At 41.6% G+C, this 24,724-nt stretch overlaps 1 protein-coding gene and 1 long non-coding RNA gene across 14 annotated transcripts in view; one reads left to right on the plus strand and one right to left on the minus strand.

Annotated features, from left to right (window-relative positions):
- The window catches only part of ANK2 (ankyrin 2), a 372,599-nt gene that overhangs the window by 101,648 nt on the left and 246,227 nt on the right, over positions 1-24,724 (plus strand). For 3 of the 13 annotated variants that reach the window (XM_042796631.1, XM_042796633.1, XM_042796636.1), the window contains exon 1: positions 23,174-23,339. The exons of 2 other annotated variants lie outside the window; for them this stretch is intronic. In XM_042796631.1, coding sequence (XP_042652565.1) covers positions 23,259-23,339 — 81 coding nt within the window. In that variant the 5' untranslated portion in view covers positions 23,174-23,258. Of the gene's footprint in view, positions 1-23,173; positions 23,340-24,724 lie in introns of those variants that run through there. 8 more of the 13 variants (XM_042796663.1, XM_042796660.1, XM_042796664.1 and 5 more) reach the window with 4 other exon arrangements.
- LOC116965316 lies at positions 20,099-22,497 on the minus strand. The gene is made up of 3 exons (XR_004409286.2): positions 22,399-22,497; positions 21,413-21,568; positions 20,099-20,873 (listed from the first exon to the last, which is right to left on the minus strand). It is a non-coding gene; the product is annotated as an uncharacterized LOC116965316 (long non-coding RNA).

A 24,724-nucleotide genomic window follows, 5' to 3' on the forward strand; every position in this document is an offset into this window, starting at 1 on the left:
TCGGTTCTAAATTGAATCAGCATAAAAATTCAGATTTTATTTTGGGCTGGAGTACTCCTATTTCTTTTTTTTTTTTTTTTTTTTTTTTTTTTGTCGCTGTTGTGCCAAGTGATTAGCAGAGGGAAGCCCAGCCATAAGTAGCAGTAGCCGCACGCAGCCTCTGCCAGGAATTGAAGGTGGTTGCCCAGCACGGTGTGTGTAGCTGGAGTAACATGGGTGGTGTGGTTTGCCAGTTCCTGATGTACCTTCCACTGGCTCAGAAGCACGTTTGTTATTATGGTTCACATAGTTCTGTGCAAGAGACAAAGTTGTTAACAGTGTTAATAGTCAACTGCTGCATTGCTGTATGGTGTAAAACCCAAGCTGATGTCTTGTGTGCATCATCTTGTGATTTCAGTGATGCAACTTTAGATTGACTTTAATGCTACTTTAGCACAGAGGAACAACAGCTATGTGTGTAAAAACAGTAAGGTGGATTTTTCGGTCTTGGAACCTCACAGGCTCTCACTGCTCTCCTGTTTACATCCTGAGGATTTGAAAACATGAGCTGAATAGGCCCAGCGTGACTTCACTTTCTCTTTGAGGCTCTCGGCTAGGGCCAGGGAAGTCCTGGCAGAAGAGGTCCTGCACGCTCACCTTCCCTAGTTAATGGCTCTCCGTGCCCAGGGCAAGGTGTAGCAAAAAGGGCAGCGCTGTGCTCGCTCTGTGGATCTAGCTGTCCTGGGCAGCACTTCCCAGCACGTACTATGCCGGCTAGTGAACACAATCTAAGGATCATCCCATTGCTCTCCAAAGCATTGCAATTTAGAGAATTAACAGTAAACACTGGAAGTCTCTCCAGCTCTTGACAAGATATTGCAGAGCTCCAGGAGAAATACAACCAGAGAGGATGGTAAGAAAAATTCTTGTTCTATCCATATAGGGCTGGAATGGAATTTCAGGATGGTAATAACTGACCCTACTAAAGAATAGCAAATGTGTTGTGTCTGTCCACCCTCCCCTGCAATGAACAAGCATGCTTAATTGGTAATGAAGTCAGTCTGCAATTTTGTGTGAGGATAATACAGTGTAATGCACAACATTTACATAATTCATGTAAGGATTGGACTTTCATGTAAATGACACCTCTTTGAAGTTGCAAGGAGATTTAGGATCCCAGCTCACCAAGGTATTTGTGGAGAAACTAAATGCAAACTTATCTTTTCCTGTGCAGTACCTGGAAGCCAAGCTCTCTTTCCATGTCTTCCCATCTGCAAAACACACTTTGTACTAGTGTGTCAGATGGCATGTGTGGTATTTGCACAGAAGGCACTTCAGTTCACGAGCTCACGCTACTCTAATCATTCTTCTGGTGATCACTAGGGTTTTGGAAATGAGGTTATGCAGCTTTGGAGGAAACCAAGGAGTGCTGGGGATGGCGAGTTATGAGCAGTTGCTAAGAATATCTGATCAGCCGTGATCACTATGGCAACAGTGTTGCCAGGATGAAAAACTTTCACTGCAATCAATCTGAATTCCTAAGTACCCTTGCCTACCTATGTCACGTCTGAAAGTGAATCTAAATTTTCTGATCCAAAGCAAATCTTTTATTAAATCCTGAAGGATCCCTATTCTCTATTTGCGAAACAGTGTGGTGGAGAAAGCACCTGTGTCGAGTCAGAGCGTGCTTAAGGGGCCAGGTCAGAGAAAGACATTTACAGAGATAACTGTCTGAATAATCAGATTGCATTTATGCTCTTCATTCATTTGATATTTACAAGAGGTTTCATTTCCTAGGTGGTGAGATGAAGTAAGTCTCTCATGGTTTTGGACCACAGCTTGTTTCTAGCTGTAAATTCCTTCAGGTCCATTTTATGTTCAGTCTCCTTTATTAATATACTATTAAGAGATTTGGATTGTGATCACTGGTGGGGATTATTTAATGAAAAGAAGCACATAAACTATAAGTCCTGTCTTTTCTACTTGAATTTTACTGCTCACCTTGGTTAACTGTGTTTAATGCAATTTAATTTCATGGGCAAAATACGTTTAAGAATGCCTAATGCTGTGACTTGTTTTTTTTTGGGATCTGATGTTCTACTTTGTAGGCTAAAGTTAGTCATAGCTGATATTTATTAGTGAGTGTCCTTCAGATTAAACAATTACATAACTGGCAAAGCACTTCACATTTTGTGATCAATGTATGCTTTTCTTTTATACCAGTGACCACAAACTTACTGACACTTGTGCAGCTCTCAAACACATTGGCACTAAAGCGATCCTCAGATATATTTAGCTTGGGGGACGATTGGATATGCGCAAATTGAAAAGGTTTTTTTCAGGTCAGGTCCGTCCACAGAAGTTGACTTCTCTTGTGATATACATCACATGGCTAATGGGAGATCTTACTTTAAAATAAGCATGTTCATTTGCATCGAGCTTCAGTATCCACCTACCAAATCCTGTTCTTAGCTTCCAGCAGCAGCTCTGCTCTGCTTAGCATTAAAGACTCTCATTGTTTTGAAAAGGCTCTCTCAGCTGGGTTATAACTTAATTGGTGACATATTATTTGATGCTATCATTAATTGGCACTACATTTCTTTAAAATCAAACTAAGCAAAATAACAGCCCTCTTCTGTTTTGATGAAAAAATGCTGATCCAGATTTTGATTTGGATTCTTTATGTAAACTTAATATAGCTATTATATGTACAAGTATATATGTGTTATATATAATACATGTTATATATATAAACATACAAATTTTCAAGCTGTTAATTTAGTGTGTTCTTTGCTGATAGAATACTGTCTGAATACTGTTAATGTTTAAATTCAGTTACCAACAATTCCAAAACAAAATTTTTGTTTCAACAGGTTAGGATTTTATAAAAAATCCCAAATGACCACAGAAAGCAAAACACCTTTTAATTGGAAATCTCAGAGAAATGACTGAATGAACTCTTCAGCCACACCTGTGTAAAACACATCTCTATTTCTACCTCACACAAAGCAGAAGTTTTCTTTTTCCAAGTAACTTATTTTCTAGAAATATCCTCTTCAAATAGTAGATTAGGAATGGGTTGGTGGAAATCTTGTGTGCAAGTCTAGTCTCTAACTGCTCCAATTTCTCTTACCAATTACTGGGGCATATTCTCAAAACAGGATGAGGGTGCATCTCCGACTTGCAATTTTTGGACACAGATTTTCTTTCTGGGGTACTGTTTTTATCCATTGGAGGTAGCCACCTTTCTGAGAAAGACAGAGCGGTCTGATCTGTCAGGATCTGGTCAGTCAAGTCTGTACGACACCCGTGTTCTGACCTCAATGGCAGAAAACTGAACAAACCAATGAATTACACCAAACATTGTGGTGATACCTTTCTGTGCCAGCTGTCCGTTTTTTGCTGTGAGTCAGTCTGTTGTATTCTGTCAACCACAGTGAACTGGCACTTGTTTAGTCTAAAGAAATGGTTCAGGATTTATGGTGGGTAATATTGAAAGCTCTGTAGCAAATTAATTCAGTACATCGCAGCCTTTGATAAGGAATTGCTTGCAGGCAGTTTCAATGGCTGTACAGGTCAAGACAAAGATTAATTGTATGCTAACTGCTCATTGTAGCAAAGCCTTTCATGAAATTAGCTTATTTACAGGTGACAGACAAAAACTGTTATCCAGGCTTAATGAGAGATTGTAATAATTCCCTATCAGGTTTCAGTACCTCAAACAATAACTAAAAGCATGGCTTTCAGGCTGAAATTTGAAACTGTGTTGGTTCTCTAAAGGCTCTGTGGTGTTTGTGGTATAAAACCCAGCTTTTAGTGCAAGCAGATAATCTTAGCCTGTTGAATGGAAAAGTAGATGAAGTAATGACTTTGCCTTGACTTTGTGTACGTTTAGCTTGTCTCAGGCATCCCACGTTTCAGGAAAGACAGCATCATCCTTTTACTGACTGGTACTTTTTGATTGACACATATAGTTATCACTCTAGGAATTAAAGACAGGAATAACATAGTAAGTATTGTAATAAAATGTATCTTGTCTGACAGACAGTTGTACATTATTTGTAAAGAGATTTCACGTGTCTGGATTTTTTTTTCCTGTTTCTGGTCTTGGGCATTTTTCTTATACAGACACACCCAACTATTTACGTAGAACAATTTACAAAAATTGGTTCAAAATAATTGCTTTAGCCATGTTTCATTACTAGGTAGAGAAGTGAGTATAATATCAGAAAAGACCAAGAGAGAAAAAACCCAAAATTTCTCTTCTTTTCCATTGATCTCTTCCGTTGCAGTGTTTGCTGTGCTCAGGTGGTTCCCGAAACTGTCCAAAACACATTTGGCTAGTTTGTAATTTTTCAGAAGTCACTACCAGCTTCTACAATTTGGAGGAATCCTTTACATTTATCCAGTCAGATGAATTCCTATCCTTGTTTCTTTTCTGTTACAAACCCCAGTCCATTAGTTAAGCAGGAAGGTGAATTTAACCCCCAGAAGGAGATTGCCCAAATCCTTGTGCGTTAGCAGATCAGGAAATAAAAATGTTGCTCTAAGAATTTCTAACTTAGTAGGCCTGGCTGTAGAAATAGTAAAACAGAGGTGGAAGGGTTTATGGGAAGAATCACATTCAGAGCCTTCAGTTGACAAAATCACTAGCCTGACTTATTTGTTCATAACAAAATACCAATATTTACCTTAATTTGGATCTTCCCTCAAAGTCTGCAATATAGGATTTCCGTGCCTAAGGTTAAATGTGTGCTCGTGTTCTTAAGGCTGTGTTGCTGTAGGGCTATGCAGGCTTCTCAAAGCTGTCATGCATGCATGTGAAATGAAAGAATGAATCAGAGGCATGTATGATATCTCATCTTTGGCAAAAAATACCTTATTTAATTTTGGGGGGAAAAAAAAGACAGAGCTGGCGTGACTATCGATTTTCTGTTATTGATTTTGCCAATGTATCTCTGTTCATATCCACAGATTATTCTTGTCTTCACATTCAGGGCACCTGTTGGACACAAACTTGATGATGAAATTGTGGTTTTATGTACGTGATGAAATGGTGGTGTTAATATTTTCTCTGCAATATATAAAGCTCATTATGGTTTTCCCTTGGAAGCCTTGGGTCTAATTAGAGGACCAAAAAAAGCTATGGTGACTTCTTCTGGTGGAGAGATGCCCAGGTTCATTGTAACAGTAATACTGTAGGAGTGGGGAGGGTTTCTGTGGTGGCTTTGTTTCTTCATTAGATGAGTCATTATTAGAAGGTACCCTAGCATCAATTAATAAAGAGTGTAGATTAAACACTCCCAGGAATTCTTAGTTATCAATGATAACTCAATGACTTAGTCATTTGACCAGCCCGGTAGAAAGCTTTTTTTCACTAAAATCCTGAAATTGAAGAAGTGATGATGTAAGCCCTTCAAAGGCTAGAGAATCAAAGGGGATTTTTTTTTTTTTTTTTTTTTTCACTCTTCAATGAAAAGCAGCTTTTGTTAGCGAAGGCAGAACACAGAGTGGCCTACAGCATCCGGGAGTGGGAACATGCCATTCTTTCCTCCACTGCCACCCCTCCGCCGGGGTTTGCACTTCAGTAGTTCTTGTTCATGTGGCAAGGGCTCGGTTTTCCTCACGAACTGCATGTGAAATTGCAGTGAATGTTAATGAGAATTGTGCATATCACCTATGTAAAGCGGGTACGTCGAGGGCCCCGATGGGAGTGAGTGTGCTTTAGTGTTGTAGTTGATGCTCTGCTCAGGGAGAATGTGCAGGACCTGTTTTGGTTTGCTGCTGTGCTCATCGCAGAGCACGAGAGCCTTCCTTGCACTGCCATCAGAACTGGTAACTGAACTTGTGCAAACAGTATATTTTTGAATTGAAAAACACCCCAGAAACAAAAACATGGTAAATTTTTCTAGTGTAAAGGGTATCATTCTGAGTGGGTGTGTTTTCAAGTGCCAGAAGGCTCCTGGTAACGTTTGGTAGTAGCTGATCTACCGCAAAGGTTTTCTACAGAGTTTCTATGTGAAACACAAAGCTCTGCTCCATCATGCATGCTGTTCAATGTATATTCAAGGGTGGTTGTAATTTTTATCTGAAGGATTTGTCAGAGAAGGCGTACAAAGCAAGCATCCAACAATCCAGAAGTGAGAAAACTGAAAGCATTAATGGAGTTGTTACAATAATTAAGAATGGGGCACTCTGTGCTAGGCACAGTGTGAATTTGGAACAACAGGCAGTCCTTTCCCTGAAGAGTTCACTGCCTAAATGGATGATTCACACACAGGGCAACAGAAGGCCTAGAACAAACAAGCTGCAGGAGGGTTGGTAAACAGTCACAGCATGTTGTTATTAAACATATATATAGATATATGTATATATATGTATATAGATTTGGTTCAGTTTAGCTAAAAGGGAAACTGTGAAGGGGAAACACAAGAATATGGAATGAGGGGAAGAGTTTATGGGGAAAAAAATAAGACAGGAAGAAATATTCATAGGACAGGAGGAGTTAGACAAAAGTCAAAACACTTTAAATGACAGACCTAGAGAGGAATTGCAGCAAACAGGTCACTGTATTTTGGGAAGGAAGTACCAGTGCAGTTTTCTGTCTTCTTGAGAGAGGACTGTGCTGTCTCCTGTATCCCCGTGGAAGCCCCTAGAGCTGCCTCTGTGGCCCCTTCTGCTGAACAAATTTGTTTGACTTCAGCTGCCCACTCTTTTCTGGAGTCCCTGTTTTCAAAGATCATGGGGCTCAGGAAAATGTGGTAGGGGAACAGCGCAGGTTCTAGATTTGCCCTTGTAAGTCTCTGCGTATTAGTGTGAACTGTAGGCACACCTAGCCTCATCAGACCTCAGCTGTTCCCTCTGTCCTCAGTGGGGCGACGCCTGTGGCAAGTTTCAGGAGTTCTTACACCTGCTGCATTTCTAAATCTCTGGATTCATTCTCCCTAAAATGCTCATCTTATGATCAGCTTGACCTTTGCAGCTGTGGGCAGGGAGACATACCTGGTTTATATTCCGAGGCATGCTGTTGGTTGGAGAGAACAACAACCGAAAGCATCTCTTGAGGGAAGAAGTCCTCTTTTATATAGAGCTGGATGTGGGAGAACCGACTTGTCAGTGTTTTCTGTTCCCAGACCTCTAATAATATCAGTAATACCTTGGTCTTGGCTACAGTTGAACTACTGTGTATTAAGATGAAAGACGAAATGGTAACATTTCTATCTGCATTTAAGAATCCTTCTCCTTAAGGTGTTCTTAATGAAAGGACTTGAAGCTTGATTTTCTGCTTGTATTGAACACTAGTCCTTGACTTCTCTGAGACCGTATAACTTATGAAATCGTATATAACACTACTAAAATTGCAGAGACCGCCTTCCTCTCTGATCCATTCAACAGACTACACTCAAACATAGGGATTGCTTAAAAAAAAGGCAAAGAAAAGCCTTCACCAAGGCAATATTTAGTGTTGTTAAGCCCTGAAAAGAACTTTGTATTTAAATATGCGCTTTCTAAAGTGAGCACTGCTACTCCTATATTATAAGCAGTATGTGAGATTATTCTTTTTAACCTGTTGATGTTCACGTGCAACTGGAGTAATGCAGCAGTATGGGCTAGCTGGTTTCATTTTGTGTTTTAAAAATTAAGTTGAATTCTGTATTGAGAAATTGTGTTTACCATTTGTTTTTCACTGTTTTCCACCATAGCCTTTATTTAAATTAGATATGTTACCTAGGTTTCATGCCAATGACAGCAGTGCAAACATTTGAGTGAAACTGAGAAATCGAGAGTTACGAAATTTACTTGCTGCATTGCTCAAATGTTATCAAAACATTGAGTGTTTTTCTAACATTGCAGATGCTACAGGGAAGGAATAAAAACTGCATTATCAAGTGAAAAATTAGTGAAAGCTTTTCAGCTGAGACAAAATCAGTGTGTTTGACAGTAACCTTTTTAATTTATCTTCATATTTCAGATAAAATTTTCTACCTCTGTATTGAGAGTCTAAAAGCAGTTGTCAGTACTGGCAACTCAATAACCCTTGTCTACTCTGTTAGGAAGTGAATACCTCATTTGACAACTGTTGAGTTTTATTAGCTGTGTAGGTGCTTGCATGGAAATGGAAGTAATTTTCTTGTACTAGATTTTGATTCTCATCCCATGTAGTAAAAGGCAACAATGCATTTGTTTGAAACAGAGAAAAACCTGTGTAAGAGAAGATTCAGGTCTGCTGCAGTAAGAAATTTCTCCTGCAGAGAAACTGGTTCTGACTTACTGCTAGGAACAGAACCAACAAACCTGAAGCATCCAGTCAGTAAAAAGATATCTGGAGTGAGCACTGCAGCTGTTGGATAAGACTCCTGTTACCTGGATGCTTTTTTATGCTACCAGATGATTAAGGATCCTTTTCATCTGTAGCATGGTGGTTTCTGTGTTGTGTTTATTGTGCTTTGAAGTGTGTTTTAGACCCTTCAAATATGAATTTATGAAATTCATGGTAGGTTCCGGAGTATGGCAAAAAGAAGTACCGCTGAGTTTTCTTTCTATGAAAGGCTTATCACAGCAGAAATGAAAACCTATGGTTGCCACTATGTGCACTGATTGGCAAAATAGTGACAAACCAGACTGCCTCTTCTGTAGCTAACTGTTCCCAGCTGTTGTTTCACATTCCAAATTTTATGAGTATTTTTACTGGCAACATGAAATATTTTTAAGTCTTTGCAGGACAAGGCATCCATTTATTTTACATAAAATGTTTTGTTTATCTTTTTTGAGCATTCTGCATGCAGAAGTTCTCTGTATGTTTCCAAAATGAAAATTTGCAATTACAGTTAAAAATAACCGTTTTCCTAACTGTTCTATGAGCTCCAATGTTTAAATCGGATTGGGTTTCAAGATTGTCTTTGCTCTTGTAGCCGTTTTTCCAGGAAAGAAATACTAAAGGCATTTTATATTCCTTCTATTCTCATTAAGAACCGGACTTTTCTGCAGAAGTAAAAGAATCCCTTGTTAATGAATCTCTGTCATAAAAATGCAACAAAACATACACTAAGTGTATATTGCTTGTTTCACTAGAAGTTACTCTTTCATGTTACAATCTAAATTATTTGCTACCTGTTGTACCCTCCTTTAGTTGTGTTCAGATATTTCAGGTTTTTTCGCACCTAACTGCACGTGTATGTTTGCTGATCCACAAGCAAGTATCGTATTTATAAGCCATTGGTTTACAGACAAAACGTCTTTCCTCAGAGTTTCCTAGATTCGCTGGAAGATTGGGTTCAACTCATTTCAGTAACTTCATCTTATTTTATCAATTATGTATGAGGGTAGAACTGTCTTTGGTTTTATTTACTTTGTTTTTCTTCCTCTCACTTTCATCTGTTTTCTTTGCACCAGTGGAAGATTTCATGTTGTGCTTGGACTGACACCAGTATCTTCCACACTCTCGTCTCAAGGTCAAGTGTATCAGAAGTTCTTGTGGCTGCAGCAGAGCTGTCCCTGTGCTGGGACTTCAGGCTTTCCAGGTGGCCTTGTTCCCTCCTAAGCTCCTCTTTTAATGACTTTTCAAGTTGGACTTTTTTTACCATGTTATAGCTCCACTGTCAAATGCCACCAGAATTGCAGCAAAATAGTAACTATCCCAAGTCATGTTTAAAGAAAAGTAGCTAGTACTTCACCAGTTACAGATGCTTTGGGTTTTTTGTAATTGGCCAAAATATGGACCGTTTACTTTTGGTGAATCGTCTGTATTACCCAAAATGTTGTGGATTTTTTTTCCACTTGAAAGCTACTCATAAACACCTGGAGTTTAGCAAATAGTTTCAGAGGGAGAGAACAAATTTGCAATGTGATGCACAAAAACAGAGGAAGGAGGTAACCTTCCCTGCTCTTGAACTAATGTAGATTTCAGCAGGAATTTAGCTCTTGCTTCTATGAGGAAATGTGCGCTTTTTGGCTGAAGGGTGGGTTCAAGTACAGATTTAAACAGCAAACCAGAACTTTGTTTGGAATAATACTGTGATAGCATTTTTTTCCCCTGAGTCTGTTTTATTGCCACTACTGTGGAGTGAAAGGGTTTCTATCACAACCAGTAATTTCTGAAAAGCTTTTCAAGCCTACTGTCTGAGATTCAACTCGGGTTTTGTGCTCTTCTCCCTCCATTTCCCATAGCAGGTGTCTCAGACCATGAAGATTTTGCACTTGCCTTATGGGCACATTTATCCTATATCCTGTTCACATCTGCAAGATGACCTTTGTCTTCCAGAGCTTTGTCAGATTAGCATTTTTCCAGCACTGTATTTGTGTGGTGTTTTTTTTTTTTTTTTTTTTTTTTTAAAAAAAAACTGAACTGAGCTCCTGGTGCGCAGCGGGAGTCTAACCTCGCTCTGGGCCCCGTGCCTGTTTTTACACAACAAGGAGAAGATTTCTTCCGGTTTGCCCAAATGATCAGATAACAGGGAGTTAGGTTTGACAGTATACATCTGTCTCAAGTATCTGTGTAGGCAGCAATCACCCTAACACAGCTTTTGGGAGAAGCATTTCTTGAGGAAGATGGTGGTTGGGGCCCCCACGCCACCCCGCAGCCTTGGCTCCCGGGTAAGCCACGCTCTGGAGAATGTCCCTGGTCTTTGCTGACAGAGTTTCCCTATCGAGACAGGGAGTTAAAAATAAATGCATTCATTTCCTTATATGCTTTGGCTTAAGGGACTATAAACAGAAAAATTATTCTAAGATCAAATGTGTTTAGGCTGTTGACAGTACAGTATATGAAGGAAAGACCTATTTTAAGGTAGAAGAATATACAGTATAGCCATTTTCCTTGAATTTTATTTATTTTTTTTTTTTTTTTTGGCTATTGCTAGAATGATTCATCCTGTTACTCACTGTGGGGGTGTTAATTGCCACATTTTAAGAGAAGTGCCATCTCCGTAAGGTGAACCGGAAAGAGGGGTGCTAACAATTTCTTTAGAGGAAATGTCAGCTATAAAAGATGGTCTCTTCCAGTGTGTTTCAAAAACTGAGCCCTGTGTTGGCAAGTATCTTCTGATGTTAAAACTGATGTTTATACTTAAGACTTAGCATTGATTTAATTATTAAATTTTATTTACTTTTGAGTTGTTATATAGTGATCCAGTCTTGCCTATCCAGTGCAATGTAGAAAGCTGATGACTACATTTTTTGGACAGAAGTGGAAAGATTATAAAATAAGAAAAAAGCAGTTTAGTAAGTGTCCATCGTCTGTAGGAATGAACAGCATTTTTTTCTTGCATATTTGAGAATTTTGACCTATAAAGATTTCTTGTTTGAAGATGATCGAATGAGGTAAAACATCTATACAGATCTGATATTTCATTGTTTTACACTTTGATTTGTAGGGTAGGTGAGCTTACAGGTTCTCGTATAAGGTTTAAAATTATATCACTCCAGCATGCATTTTAAGATCATTATGGTACAGAAAAGCATTTAAGTGTGATTAAATGATTCACTGAATTGAAACTTCATGAAATGTTGTACTTAGTTGAGGACAGGGCTGTAAAAGGGCCATCTGAAACTCAGTTTCTTCTGTGCCGTTTTTCAGCATGGCTCAGAACAGCCTCTGGGACCTTTGGGGTCTTTTTTGTTGATAGTAGATGACTGAGGCACCGAGCGCGCTGCCTGTGTCAGCTTGCTACAACAGCAAAAATTCCCAACGCAGCCTGGGCCTGAGTTTCTCTTCAGCCTAGCACTTAAGAGCAAAACTTAGGACCTACTCATATCTGTGCAGCTGATGTCTTACCTGAACATAAAGCAAACGCCTTATGAGTTGTATTTTTTCTCATATTGTGAATGTCATTATTTTAAAAATATTTTTTTACAAAGTACAATACCTGTGGGTGAAAAAAAAGGAAGTACTTCTGATTTTTAAAGTGTGTATTTAATTTGAGTACATATTGGTACAGTTCCAAAGCGAATATTTTCTAACAGGATGGATTTTCAGTAGAAGAATGTCAGATTGATGTGCTGAACTGTTCTTTTACAGTAAGGGAAGAATAAATTATTTGTTAAATGTTACTCTAGTTTTTGTTGCTAAATATATAGAGAGGCAGTTTTCCTCTGGAAGTTGGAAGAAGTGTTTTTTCACTCAAGGCAAGAAACTGTCCCAGATAGTTGACTAAAACACTTCAGAGTGGAACACTGTGGTAGGAAAAAATGAGGTGCATGAAGGTGCCGATATAGTCAGGCATAGAATGGGAAGCTGTTTAGGGGAGAGTCATCATTCAAGGTCTTGGTGTTTTGTGATACAGTGGTTTCATTGCTTAAGAAAGCATCAGGATTTTCTCCTGCTGGCATTAGCCTTTGGAATTGTGGCTTGGAGGGGGCTCATGCAATGAGGGCTGAGGTGCTTTCAGTCTCACAGAGGCTGACGCAGTATTACCTTCTTGATCTTGGGCCCGGAGAAAACAAGGCTGTGGAATAGCTTGAAGGAATCTAGCATGAAATAGTAGTAACGATCACTGAAAATAAAGTCTCATGAAGAGCAGGAAAATCTTATAAGCAATCAACTGGCTTAGCAGAACTGCTAAGTCTCCACGGCGGTGCAGAGCTCCGTACTGAAAGTGGCTGCCTTGTGTGTCTGAATCATTTCCTTTGCTCGTGGGCGGACTCAAACTGCTGTTGTGTCCTGTGCTAATAATTCTCTCTTGTGTTCACAAAATCAGTTTATAATAAAATGCATTTAGTTTTATCCTTGTGACAGTGTGGTGTTTCATGGGATTGGTTTATGGAGTTGAACAATTGGATACAGTAGCTTTGGAGCCAGCTGGTAAACTGGTAGGGTGTCAGGGATTTGCTCTAGTAATGATTAATAGAAGCTGAAGGAGCTGGTGTTACTGTAGGGATTAACTCAGAAGAGCTCATGGTTCCTATCTTGCCTGTGGAATATGTATTTTCAGTTAATTAGCCGTTTATTTGCCTTCTGAAATAATTGCTGCTTCCCCTTTCCTGTTTTGAACAAGTTTCTGATGATGGATTTGATACCATCAAGTAAAAGCAATGTACATAAGATAGGAGATCACTTAAAATGGCAGTGACTGTCAAAGCAGAATGTCTCACTCCGATTCTGTATCATATTTGAGCCCTTACTAATTTTTTATATATACTTAAAAACTACACTGAAAGGAGTTAACTGTGAATGCAGTTAAAAGATGCTTTTGCAACCTTTGTTTGGCCCAGTCGTGTATACATCATAATACAGTCTTCAGTTATACACGCTCTTAATACTTTTTCTTACGAACTCCTGCAGTATTTGGAGCACAAACCAGACAATGTGTGTTTAACGAGCAGCTTTTCAATAGCTTGTTTCCTTCTCATTATTTGATTGGTGGCTCTAGGCATTATTTACGTGTTGTTCAAACCCCTCTTTGAAGACAGAATTACTGCTTCCTTGGGGGCTCATCTGTAGTGCTCAACAAAGTAATATCCAGAGTACTGAAAAGTAATTATTTTTCATTACCTCTCTGTTAAGAGACACAGTTGTTACTCTTCAGTAGGTGGGATGCTGAGAGAGATAAATGATGTTCAAAAGTTTTGACTGTGTTTGGACCCTTGGTTCAGGAAAACAGGGACTTCTGTATTTCGGAGTAGGTGCATTCCATCTCACTGATCCCAGTTATAAACTGTCCTCTTGACTTTGATTATGCCTGAGAGTTTTTAACTCTTTGAAGAGAAGATCACAAGATCTCTGATAAGCATCCAGAAAAAGAGAAAGTTTCCTCTGAACAGCTTGTTTTTAAGCACCTGTCTTTTATTAAACGTGAGGTCAGGGGTGGATGTAGCAGCATGAATCCTGTTATCTGGTGTGAAGTTCAGCTGCCCCAGCTGTGAAGCCACCATCCTGTTCCTGGTCCTACAGTGCCCTAGACCGTGTCTTCCAATTTCTCTAAAAAAATCTGAAAATGTGGTTAATAGATGGCTTCACTCTTTCTCTCTTGTTGAACCTTTGCTGTAGTCATCTAAGCCCTGACTGAGCCAGGTGGTTCTAGTGAAATAACAGATAAACTATGATATGATTAGACTATGTTAATACAGGTTGAATTAAGGTTACATGAGTACTATTGCTATTTACTTTTCCTTACTTCTCGAACAGTAGACAACCATCTGCTGCTCCTTAGTAATAACGGCAGTAGCTTCATGCTCTGTATGTGAGCCACTACACAATTTATGTAAAGAGTTTCAAAGCATTTGTTGATAGTAGATCTTGACATTTGCCCCCTCCCCAGTTTTGGAGGACCCTAGGCTTTAGGAACACTGACTCTTCCGTTCATTTCCCTCTTTTCAGCCTCACAGTGCAATTTCTCTGCTCCTCCTGTGCCACTGGTGCCATTCCCAGATTCAGTCCTGGTTCTGCACCTCCCAGCACTGTCAATCCTGTTACCCTCTTTGTGCTTTTTTTATCCAAAGCACGTGGATATAAAGTCTTTAGTAGCTGAACTCTCTTAGATGAACATTTCAAGTTCATCTTGAATAAAAAAACCCGTAAATCCAAAAGGTGGAAGTTTGATCAGAATATTTTACAAGAAAATGAAAACAGTACCTAGTAAGAGAAGGTTGTCTATAACAATCATAACTACTAACTATACCTATAATAATTTAAATCTTAGAGGCTCATTGGAGTACCCGACAAGAAAGCTTGTGTGTTGTTTCTTTATTTTTCTTTTGTTTTTTACTGTGTGCTGAAAATATGACACCTTTCTCTCGCAGTTTGTGCATGTGAAATGATACAACCTACTGTAGTTTACATAACCCCTAACATGAATTCTAATTTTCCTTTATATTATAACTGATTTCAGATTTAATTTCTGGTAGTCTTTGCTTTGCCAGATGAACACAAAAAACTCAACTTCTTTACTCCAGAAAACCCCATAAATTAACAGTTACCCAAAGAATAAAAATTCAAGGCATAGGAGAAGAACGCTTCTATCTTTAAAGTGTCCACGCCAAGTGTCTGGTTACTATAGCAATCACCATGGAGCGTGTGGCCGGAGTGATAACTGCAAGGTACTTAAGAGCCTTTTCTCTTGCATAAGTTTGATGCCTTCTAAACAGAGGTGTTATGTGAGGTCATACACACTCAATTGTAACTACCAGATGGATGGATAATGCAAACAATCAATTTGCAGCTCCCACTGGGCAGAAAATGATGCATTCAGTTCATGGGTTTTAATTTGTTTGATCTACAGCACACTACAAGTGGGGAGAGGAATTTCTTATCCTCAGTCTAACATATTTTTTAAATCTGCATTTTGGCTATCAGTCTGTATGTGCGTCTTTGCTATGTATGTGTTTTGCGGGCAGAAGATCATACCTCTGCAAAACTTGGTTGACAATTATAATGCAGATAATGCTAGAAATAATATGTAATCCCAGCAAATATGAGGTGTTAGTACTGAAGGACAAAGTAACTTAGTGTTTCATTAAAATAACCAGTTGTTTTAAAGTTTATTCATTCTTTAGACAATTACTTTGTCTTGTGAGTTTGGCTTGACATCTATAATGCAGTCTTTCTAGAAAAAAAAAAAAAAAAAAGAAGTGTCACATTTACATACTGCACTACTTACTTTTTAATGGGTATTTGAATAGGTAGTCTCAGATTTATTCCAGCATATAGTGCTGCTGATTTGACTTTCATCAGTGTTTAAAGGCTGTTGAGAATTACATTTTAAAAATCTTAAATATTGATCGTTCCTTGCTGCTTCTATGGAATGACACTTTTCTAGAGGAAAGAAGCAACAAGGAATAGAGCCAAGTGATCAAATATATATATACAATAAAAAAACAAACAAAAAAACCCCAAACAAAACAAAGCACAGCAAACCCCAAAACACATACAAGTTGTTGACAGTGTCAAATTCAGATGTGAATTTTTCAGAATTTAGAAATATTTATCTTTGAAATAAGAACCTTTTCTGTAATACACATTTTCAGTGTTACTGCGCATCACCAGCTGTGGTATATTTGACTGATAAGAGGGTACTGCATATTGTTGCTTTACCTTAAGAACATGCAGAGAGCTATCATCATCTTTGTTTTGAGATTGCTAGCAACAACAGATACTCATTTGGGGAAACAAGTCCCCCAAGTGTATTTGCCTCAGAAATATCTGCTGTCTTGCTGCTGTGTGGAAATCCGCAACGGCAGACATCAGTGCTGTGCCAGTGGTAGGAGGCTTGAGCAAACAAAGCCAAGGGGCCCGGCGTGCGCCCCGACTTGGTGTGGGGCAAAAAGGGGCTGGGGTCGCCCTGCTGTCCGCGGCCAGCGTGCTGAAGTCGGAAACGAGGAGTGAAATGGAGCCGGGATACTCTATTTCTTTTATTTTTATTGGTTTCTTTTTTTAAACACGACTTACTAAAAGAAAGGAAGTACATGTCCGATGTATTTCTTGGAAGATGGCTTTGTATTTCTTGGTTATCTTACTATCCAGAGAACATTCATTGCCAGGTCCATCATAACTATATAACATAAATCCAGATCCCGTGAAGATCTTTGTCGCGTGTTTTAGATGCAAACTCTGTAACATTCCAGTATTTTTTAAACACAACGTAACAGGTTACCTTTAATGGAAAGCTATCAGACGTCATTGGAGGAATGTGCTTGTTAGGAGATTACCGTCAGAGTTCGTAGAAACAAATGCTGACCCACCTCTTTAGTCACTGTGCCTTTTTTTTACACTTGTGAGTTATCATTTCGGCTAGAACCTCAACTTTCCTAGTTGTAACAATTGTTCATCTCTTCTTCTTCCTCTTGGTCCCATCCTCAAGTAGGTATAAGAAAAAAAAATAAGACCGTATCCAGCATTTTGCTTGAGGTAGCAAAGGTCTGGAATGACAGGTACCGCTCAGGTGCTTTGGTGGAGCCACCGGGATGGTCAGGAGGCCGGGCACCCGCCTGTGCCGCACCCAGCCCGGCCGGCAGTGACTCACCGGCACAGGCAGCCCAGGCTTTGGGGCCGGACGGTTCAACTGCTCCTGGAATTAAATTGTCATGAGTTGACCAGTTAAATCTTCTTTGTTGTTTCACCCCCTCTGTCGCTGTTAAGAAAGGAATCGCTTCGCACCAAGGAGCATGCAGAATTGAGGGGAAAAAATTAGGTTGTATCCACTTGGCATTAAACAAAATAACAAGCGTTTTCTGTGGTCCACGTTAAGTTTTGTATATGAAAAGCCCTGCTTGCTCCTTGCATAAGGATGTTCGTTATATTAGTTGGAGATATTTTTGTGTTTAAATGGTAACTGTTGGCTAGGCTGGATGAAGTCAATAACGCAGCTCTCCTTGTTCTTCTCAGGGCCAGGATTTCACTCAGAATTTTTACACAGAGCTAAACTGTAGAGGAGGGGAGAAAAAAAAATTGCCTGTCAAGTTAGAAAGGAATAATTAGATTGTATTGAGCAGGGTAAAACTATTTTCCTTGGTCTCTTTTTGTTTCTTACTTGCACCTTTGTTTCTCCGCTACTGACTCTGTAGTGTTTGTTGAGAAGGGAACAAATAGGGAACAGTTATATAACAGTGTGTTAAAAAGCTCGTTTGTGATATGTGTTATTTAACTTCATTTCATCATTGTAAAAATAATTTGTTCAGACTTTTTTGGTATAATTAAATAAATGCATGCTTTAACTCTTTCCTGTTGCAGTCTGGTTTAACAATTGCAGTGGTAAACCATAGATGGCTTTTTCATCCACCTCTGGTTCACTTTATTGTTCTGTTCTTATCAGGGTGGGACAGATGGAAGCTGACTGCTCAGCTCAAGGTAACCTGCAGAAACTCCTGTTGTGCCAAGTTGATAAAATCCCAGATGATCATCTGTGGCATATTGCTGGATAGGTACAGAACGCTTGCCACATATGATATTTAGAGGGTTTTTTCTGCTTTTTTTTTTATTTGGTTTGTTTTTTTTTTTTTTTTTGTTTTTTTTTTTTTTTTTGCATAATGCTAAACGTAGAAGCAATGGACAAAATATGGGTGTTGCCATGTTAAGAATGACAATATTTGCAATTAGTCAACCGGAACACCTGAGTGTTTTAATGCCTTTAACAACTACTAAAAGCAATGCACTCTTCAAACAGCTGCAGAACCAAGGCTCGGTACTTGTAGCATCACAGAACATTTCAGGTGGGGAGGGGTCTAATGCCTATCCCAGCTCAGGGTCAGCTAGGGCAGGTTGCTCAGGGCCATGTCCAGTCAAGTTTTGAGTACTTCTAAGGATCTGAGAATTCATAGTCTATCTAGGTACTCTGTTCCTCTACATTTGAAAAGTTGTTTGTTTTTTTTTTTTCTGATGTTTAAATGGAAAGGAATACAATGATTTGTATTTCAGTTTGTGCCCATTATCTCTTGTCTTGTCACTGGACACTACTGTGAAGAGCCTGTCTCAGTCTTCTTAACTCTCTCCCACCAGGCATTTGTGCACATTGATAAGATACCCGAGCCTTCAGCTTCCATAATGTGAAACGTAGAAGTGTTCTGATTTACTGACAATGATTTTTTTTCAATTATTTTTTAAAAAAAGTATAGATAGCACAGGTGCAGAATATGAAGTAAGGTCAAGGTGTAGAAAGAAGTCCTAGTTTAACTGTAAGTTTCTAGTTTTCATTGGTTTTTTGTAATGGTGATATTTTAGACACCTTGTATGTAATGGACCTGCTGCTGTTGAATTCAGTGGGAATAGAGCTGGCCTTGTAGGATTAATTTTTTAAATTATGGAAGTAACCAGGAATGGTATCATAAGGAATGACTCTGGAAAAAGAAAAGATTATTTTCTACTAGGAAAAGATGAGTTCTCTGGTGGAAAAGGGGAAGGTAGTTACTGCCTGACAGTGTAGACATGCCTGAGGAAGTTATAAGCCCGACGGGTTACACAGCAGCAGTGATCCAAGTGCAGCATCACAGATCTCAGTGAGAGCTAGTGTCATCTGCCAGCGGTTGTTGGCTTTGGTTTACATGCCTGTGCGAATGCATTTGGGAGTGAGGGTCCTAGGTCTGGAGAACACCCAAGCCAAACTCAGTAAGGAAGCCCTTCCAACTGATTGCACTTATCAAATGGAAGGGATTGAGTTAATCCTGCTGCTGTTACTGCTAATGTACTACAAGAAGCTTCTGGCAGTGCTTGGAGAGAGGCTGGCCGGTGTTCTGCTGAAGAACTTCCAGGGAGTTGCTCCCACCCTTTTGGTGCATAATTTCTTTCCAGCTCCATAAAGTAACTTTAAGCTGGGGTGGCACTCTCTCCATCAAAGCTGCATGAAGGGAGGTAATTGTATGTTGTTAACCTGAAAGGTTGCTCACCGGAATGTGTTTTGGATGTTGGGTGGATTAAGGCACTTCAGCTAAGCACCTGGAATTACGTGTCATGAATACAGGCCTCCAAGCATAACTGACAGGATATATTCGTGGGAAATTTCCACACACTAATCTGTCTGATCATCAAAACCCTCATTCATGGGAACTGCCTGATCATAAATTACTAGCCATTGATCCTGCACTAGTTCTGTGCGTTGATAGCTATTCTTTCTATAAACTGCTGAGGGGCTATCATGGATGTAACTGCAGCCCTCTGTTCCAAGTGAGTTACAGATGACTTTCTGTGCAGTTCCCCATGTTAGAAGTTTGGTTATGTCTACATAATTTTTCAGCTAATAAACTTGGCTTTGTGAAGGAAATGCAATCCATGTGCTATAATATTTCTTTCTGACTGCTTTAAATGTGGAAGAATGCCTTCAGCAGCTGTGATTATTTAGGATTTACCGAGGTGTTTGGGCAATTCTTTGAGACAGCTTTGTGCAGTTATTAAACCTATTGTCAGTTCACACCAGTGGCGATTCCCTGGTTGGTTAGGTTGTGTTGGTTATTTTTTATACTGGATTTCTGGGATTGTGGGAAATAGAGAGTACTGACGTGGTGTTACTGAGGAAGAGCATTTTGTTTTGACTACACCTTAAACTGCATTGCCAAAGGTAAATGCCCAGGGTTTGGGGACGTGAGCCAAGATAGGTTAAGGTTAATGAGGTCATCATCCTTCAGTAAATTTATCCACGTGAGTTTGTGCTGGTTTTGTAGCTCTCATCAATCAGTATTTGAGATAATTGTCACAATAGGCTTTTCTAGTATTTTATTTGTGGGTGGGGTCATGCTGTACCCTTTATTTCCTAGGGAGTGGTGTGGCAGTGCAATTCCTGTGTACTGGTAAAGAGGAAAAAAAAAAAAAAAAAAAGATTAGGTGAGAAATGTGCACCTTGATGATGGACGATTACAGGCTGATTTCTTAACATGAGGGATCCTACTCTGTTTGCACTCTAGCTTTCCAGCTAACCACTGCTTAATTCTTTCTGTATTTTTACCCTGGCATGGACTTATGTGAGGATGGAGTACAAAGAACTAGAAAACTTAACATAATGAAACTGAAAATCCTCAGACGGTGTCTTTCTCTCTCACTTCTTCCTCACACCTTACAGACTGCGCTTAGCACCCGCTGCCTCCCAGGGTACCAGCCCTCTGGTACTCGTGGAGACTCCCAGCGACTTCTTCCTGCCACAAGGCATCAAGCCTTCAATCATAAAAGTCTCTGGGGAAAATCTGCTCCTTTTCTGGGCTGTCATGGAACTCTCCTACAATCCTGTTACCTTGTTCTTTTCCAGTTTTGAAGACCAAGATAAATATAGAATTAAAAATGTAGTAGCAAGTCCCATTTCTTTGATGGACTGAGGGACAAGCGATGGATTTGGCTGCGAGGTGCTGTGTTCTTCATCCCATTCACATCACCGCTGTCAACTCTGAGCTTTCAGAACTGTCACGTGTGATTTAAGTTTACTTCAGATTTACATTCAGAAATATCTGTGATTTTTTTTTTTTAATTTTTGCGAGAAACATTACTGTAAGAAGAAAACAAACAATACATCATTGCCACATAGTTCAACTATCTGCCTTAACCCAAGGGTCACTTCTTAGTGGGAATAAACAAATATCAAAGACAGTAAAAGGCTTAGTTTTATATGAAAAACAGGCTGAGAAGGGCGATGAATTTGTGCAAAATTTGACTAAAATGTGCAAAGGGAGAGGACATCTTTCTTCAAAAACATTATATGTGTGCAGAGTAGGCTTGTTTGTAAATTAAAAGAATAACCACATCTTTACAGGTTTCACAAATGATATCCATGAACGTCTGACGCTGGTAACAAATGACTGTTGTATGTCTTCCCCAAAATACTTGCTGTGACTGTGATTGCAGCTCTAATTATGGCATAACAGATGCAGTGTTGGATAGCACCCGCCTTCTTCAATATTTGTAGCTCCCTTTACTTTTACATGAGTTATTTCTCTTTTTAGTGTAGAATTTACTACTGCTAGCAGTAACAAAGAAGTCACTTAAAGTAAAAAAAAGAAAGGATTTTCAGATTGTTACACTGCTTACATTGTTGTTGTGCTGCAGATGTTTGTTCTCTTAGCAGACAGCGTGGCTGTGGGAGAGGGTATTCATGCTTCGTTGGGTCCTTTCCACTTTCTCCAACCTCTCCTCTGCTGAGTAAGCAGTTAAAGTGACTCTTCTTTTGTTCCCCAGCCTTTGCTACTGTTTGAGAAGGACGGCAAGTTACTTGGCTATTTTGTTCAGTTGTACATGGCACAGTACTTTTTTTTTTTTTTTTTCCTTTTTAAGGTATTCACTAGAAGAAATAGCAGCATGTTTTGCCATTCTCACATGCATTTACATGTGAATGTTGCTCTGTTATTCTTTCAAAGCGAGGAGGAGGTGATTTATTTTAATAGTATAAACTATTGCCTTACACTGAGCCAATCATGCTGCCCTTGTCTGTTGTAATACTGATAGTGAATCATCTCTTTGATGTTGCAGTCATGGCCAAAGGCCTTGCTCCTGTGTATGAGGTTTGGGATGAGGAGAGGTGGGGTGGGCGGAGGGGAGCAGCGCCTCAGGCCCTGGGGATGTGGGATGCCTGGGCAGGGCCGGGTGTTTTTTCCCTGACCCTCCAGCCATGCAGGGACAAGCACTGGTGCCGTGTCAGGGGTTGTTTGGTCATTTCTGAGGAAGGGAGGACACGATCCTTTCTTCACAGAAATGTTCTCAGCCTCTTTCCTCTACCACTCTCGTAGTTTCTTTGTTCCTCTACTTCAATAAACCAAATACCCAACCTCTGCTCAACAAGTGTCCCGGGCCAGGGCCAGTCTACTAGGAGATAGTTATCTTTTTGGGTGTGCATTTTTCAACAAGCCTTTCACCTCCGAGAGCTCAGGTGGAGGATGGAGAGGACAACTGCTGAGCCCTGGCTGCCCAGGGAGGGGGTAGGTGCCCCAGCCCTGCAACTCGTCAAGGCTGGTCTGAGCCACCGGCTCTAGGGGAAGGTGCTGGGGGCTTGGGCAGAATTACTGTGCAGGGTCCCTTACCTCCTTCTCCCTCCGGTGCAGCACCTCCTCCTCGACAGTCCCCGCCCCGGGGCACAGTTCGTAGGTGGCAGTTCACCATCCCCCCGCCCCGCCGGGGGTCCCCGGGGCTCCTCCATCCCCCCCTCCCCGCCCCGCCGGGAGTCCCGGGGGCTCCGCCATCCCCTTCCCCGCCCCGCCGGGGGTCCCGGGGGCTCCTCCATCCCCCCCCTCCCCGCCCCGCCCCGCCGGGGGCTCCGCCATCCCCGCCCCGCCGGGGATCCCGGGGGCTCCTCCATCCCCCCCCTCCCCGCCCCGCCGGGGGCTCCGCCATCCCCTTCCCCGCCCCGCCGGGGGTCCCGGGGGCTCCTCCATCCCCCCCCTCCCCGCCCCGCCGGGGGCTCCGCCATCCCCTTCCCCGCCCCGCCGGGGGTCCCGGGGGCTCCTCCATCCCCCCCCTCCCCGCCCCGCCGGGGGCTCCGCCATCCCTTTCCCCGCCCCGCCGGGGGTCCCGGGGGCTCCTCCATCCCCCCCTCCCCGCCCCGCCGGGGGTCCCGGGGGCTCCGCCTTCCCCGCCCCGCCGGGGGTCCCGGGGGCTCCTCCATCCCCCCCTCCCCGCCCCGCCGGGGGTCCCGGGGGCTCCGCCTTCCCCGCCCCGCCGGGGGTCCCGGGGGCTCCTCCATCCCCCCCGCCCCGCCGGGGGCTCCTCCATCCCCCCCTCCCCGCCCCGCCGGGGGTCCCGGGGGCTCCGCCATCCCCCCCTCCCCGCCCCGCTGCCACGGCAACGCCGCTGCGCCCGCCCCCGGCGGGTCCCACCCTCGGCAGGGGCTGGGCGGCTGGAGGCTCCATGGCACGGCTCGGAGCCGGCAAACCTGCTCGCTAGGATGAACGAAGAGGCAGCCCAGAAGAGCGACGGCGGGGAGAAGTGCAACGGCAGTAACCAGAGGAGGAAAAAACCCAAGAAGGTTGTGGGGTCGGGACCCGAGGGCGGGGAGCGGGGCAGGAGCGGAGGGTCGGGGCCGGTGGGGCACGGGGGGGGCAGTGGGCGATGCGAGTGGGCTGCAGCCGCTGGGGCCGTGCCCAGGTGGGCAGCGGGGGGGGGGTTCATTGCTGCTGGCTCGGTGGCCAACCCGCTGGTAGTCTGCAAGCGAGGGGGTGCTCCCTGTCTTGACAAGGGGAATTGATAGTGTTGTGATAACGGAACCGGAGGTCATGCAGTGGGGTTTTGGTTTGGTTTTTTTTTTTTTTGGTAAACAGCTGTTTGTTTTGTTCCCTTGGAGTTGGCTTCATTGGGCAGTGGATGCTTCTCAGCACAGGTTTCCCTGTGATCCCCTTAAGCAAGAGGGCAGCTTGTTTTGGCAGAAGGAATATAAAACCTGTACGTTATGGCTTTGACTTGTGTGCTTCTGTCTTTTTTTCTTCAAGCAATACAGATGCAGGTTTACAAACCTTTAGTTTACTCTTCCAGAGATGTTCCTTAGATTGGGCTATAAATGATTAGATATGTTGCTGGTTTTTGTACCGTCTATAGTAATTCAGTGATGCTACTGAAAAATAATTAGGTAAAAATGTGAATTGTCCAGCCACACCCTGTTTCCAGGGCACTTTGTCTGTGTGTGTAGTCTCTCTTTCATAAATGGTTGATTTGCAAGGTGTAGTGTGCCTGCTGTTTCAACCCCTTGCTTGAGGTAATTTCTTTTTAATGGCTTTAATTGTAGGCAACATTTATTTCTGTTTGGGTTTTCTCTCTTTTAAGAGGAAAGATGTTGGTGGTTCTGCATAATTATGGCATAAACTGGTTTACAGCTATTTCCCCCCCGCTTCCTTCTTTAATCTTAATTGGTATAACGTGAGTTACCCCACTGAAATGTGTGGGACTATTTGCAGGATGAAGAATAATTTAATCCATGCAAAGTATATTCACTGATTAATTCTTCAGTCCCTTATTTTGCATAGAATTTGCATTTTAATCAACACTGAATACGAGCAAGACAAATTGCTACAAATGGAAATAATATGTAGAGCTGCAAATAGGTGCTTATGGAAGGACTACTGCAGGGGTTCTGACCTGGTGAAGAAAAGCTGGTTTGCAATAGGTGACACTGTTAGGCCCCATTTTATCACAAAGGGAAGATTCTGTACGTATCACCGTAAGGGCATGGGATTAATCCAGTCTGAGCAAGAAATTGAACAAAAACATCCTCACCCCACCCCATTGTGCTTGGAATATTGCCTGGATCTCCACACAGTGGGGGATTTTATATAGCATGTTGGCCTTATTTAAGCACAACCGAGCAGCAGGGGGAATATCTACTTTGTTTTAGCTCTGAATTTGAAAGGTTTATTTGTG

Source organism: Tyto alba, unplaced genomic scaffold (genome assembly GCF_018691265.1).
Source record: "Tyto alba isolate M040663 unplaced genomic scaffold, T.alba_DEE_v4.0 Super-Scaffold_23, whole genome shotgun sequence".
Taxonomy (NCBI): Eukaryota; Metazoa; Chordata; class Aves; order Strigiformes; family Tytonidae; genus Tyto; species Tyto alba.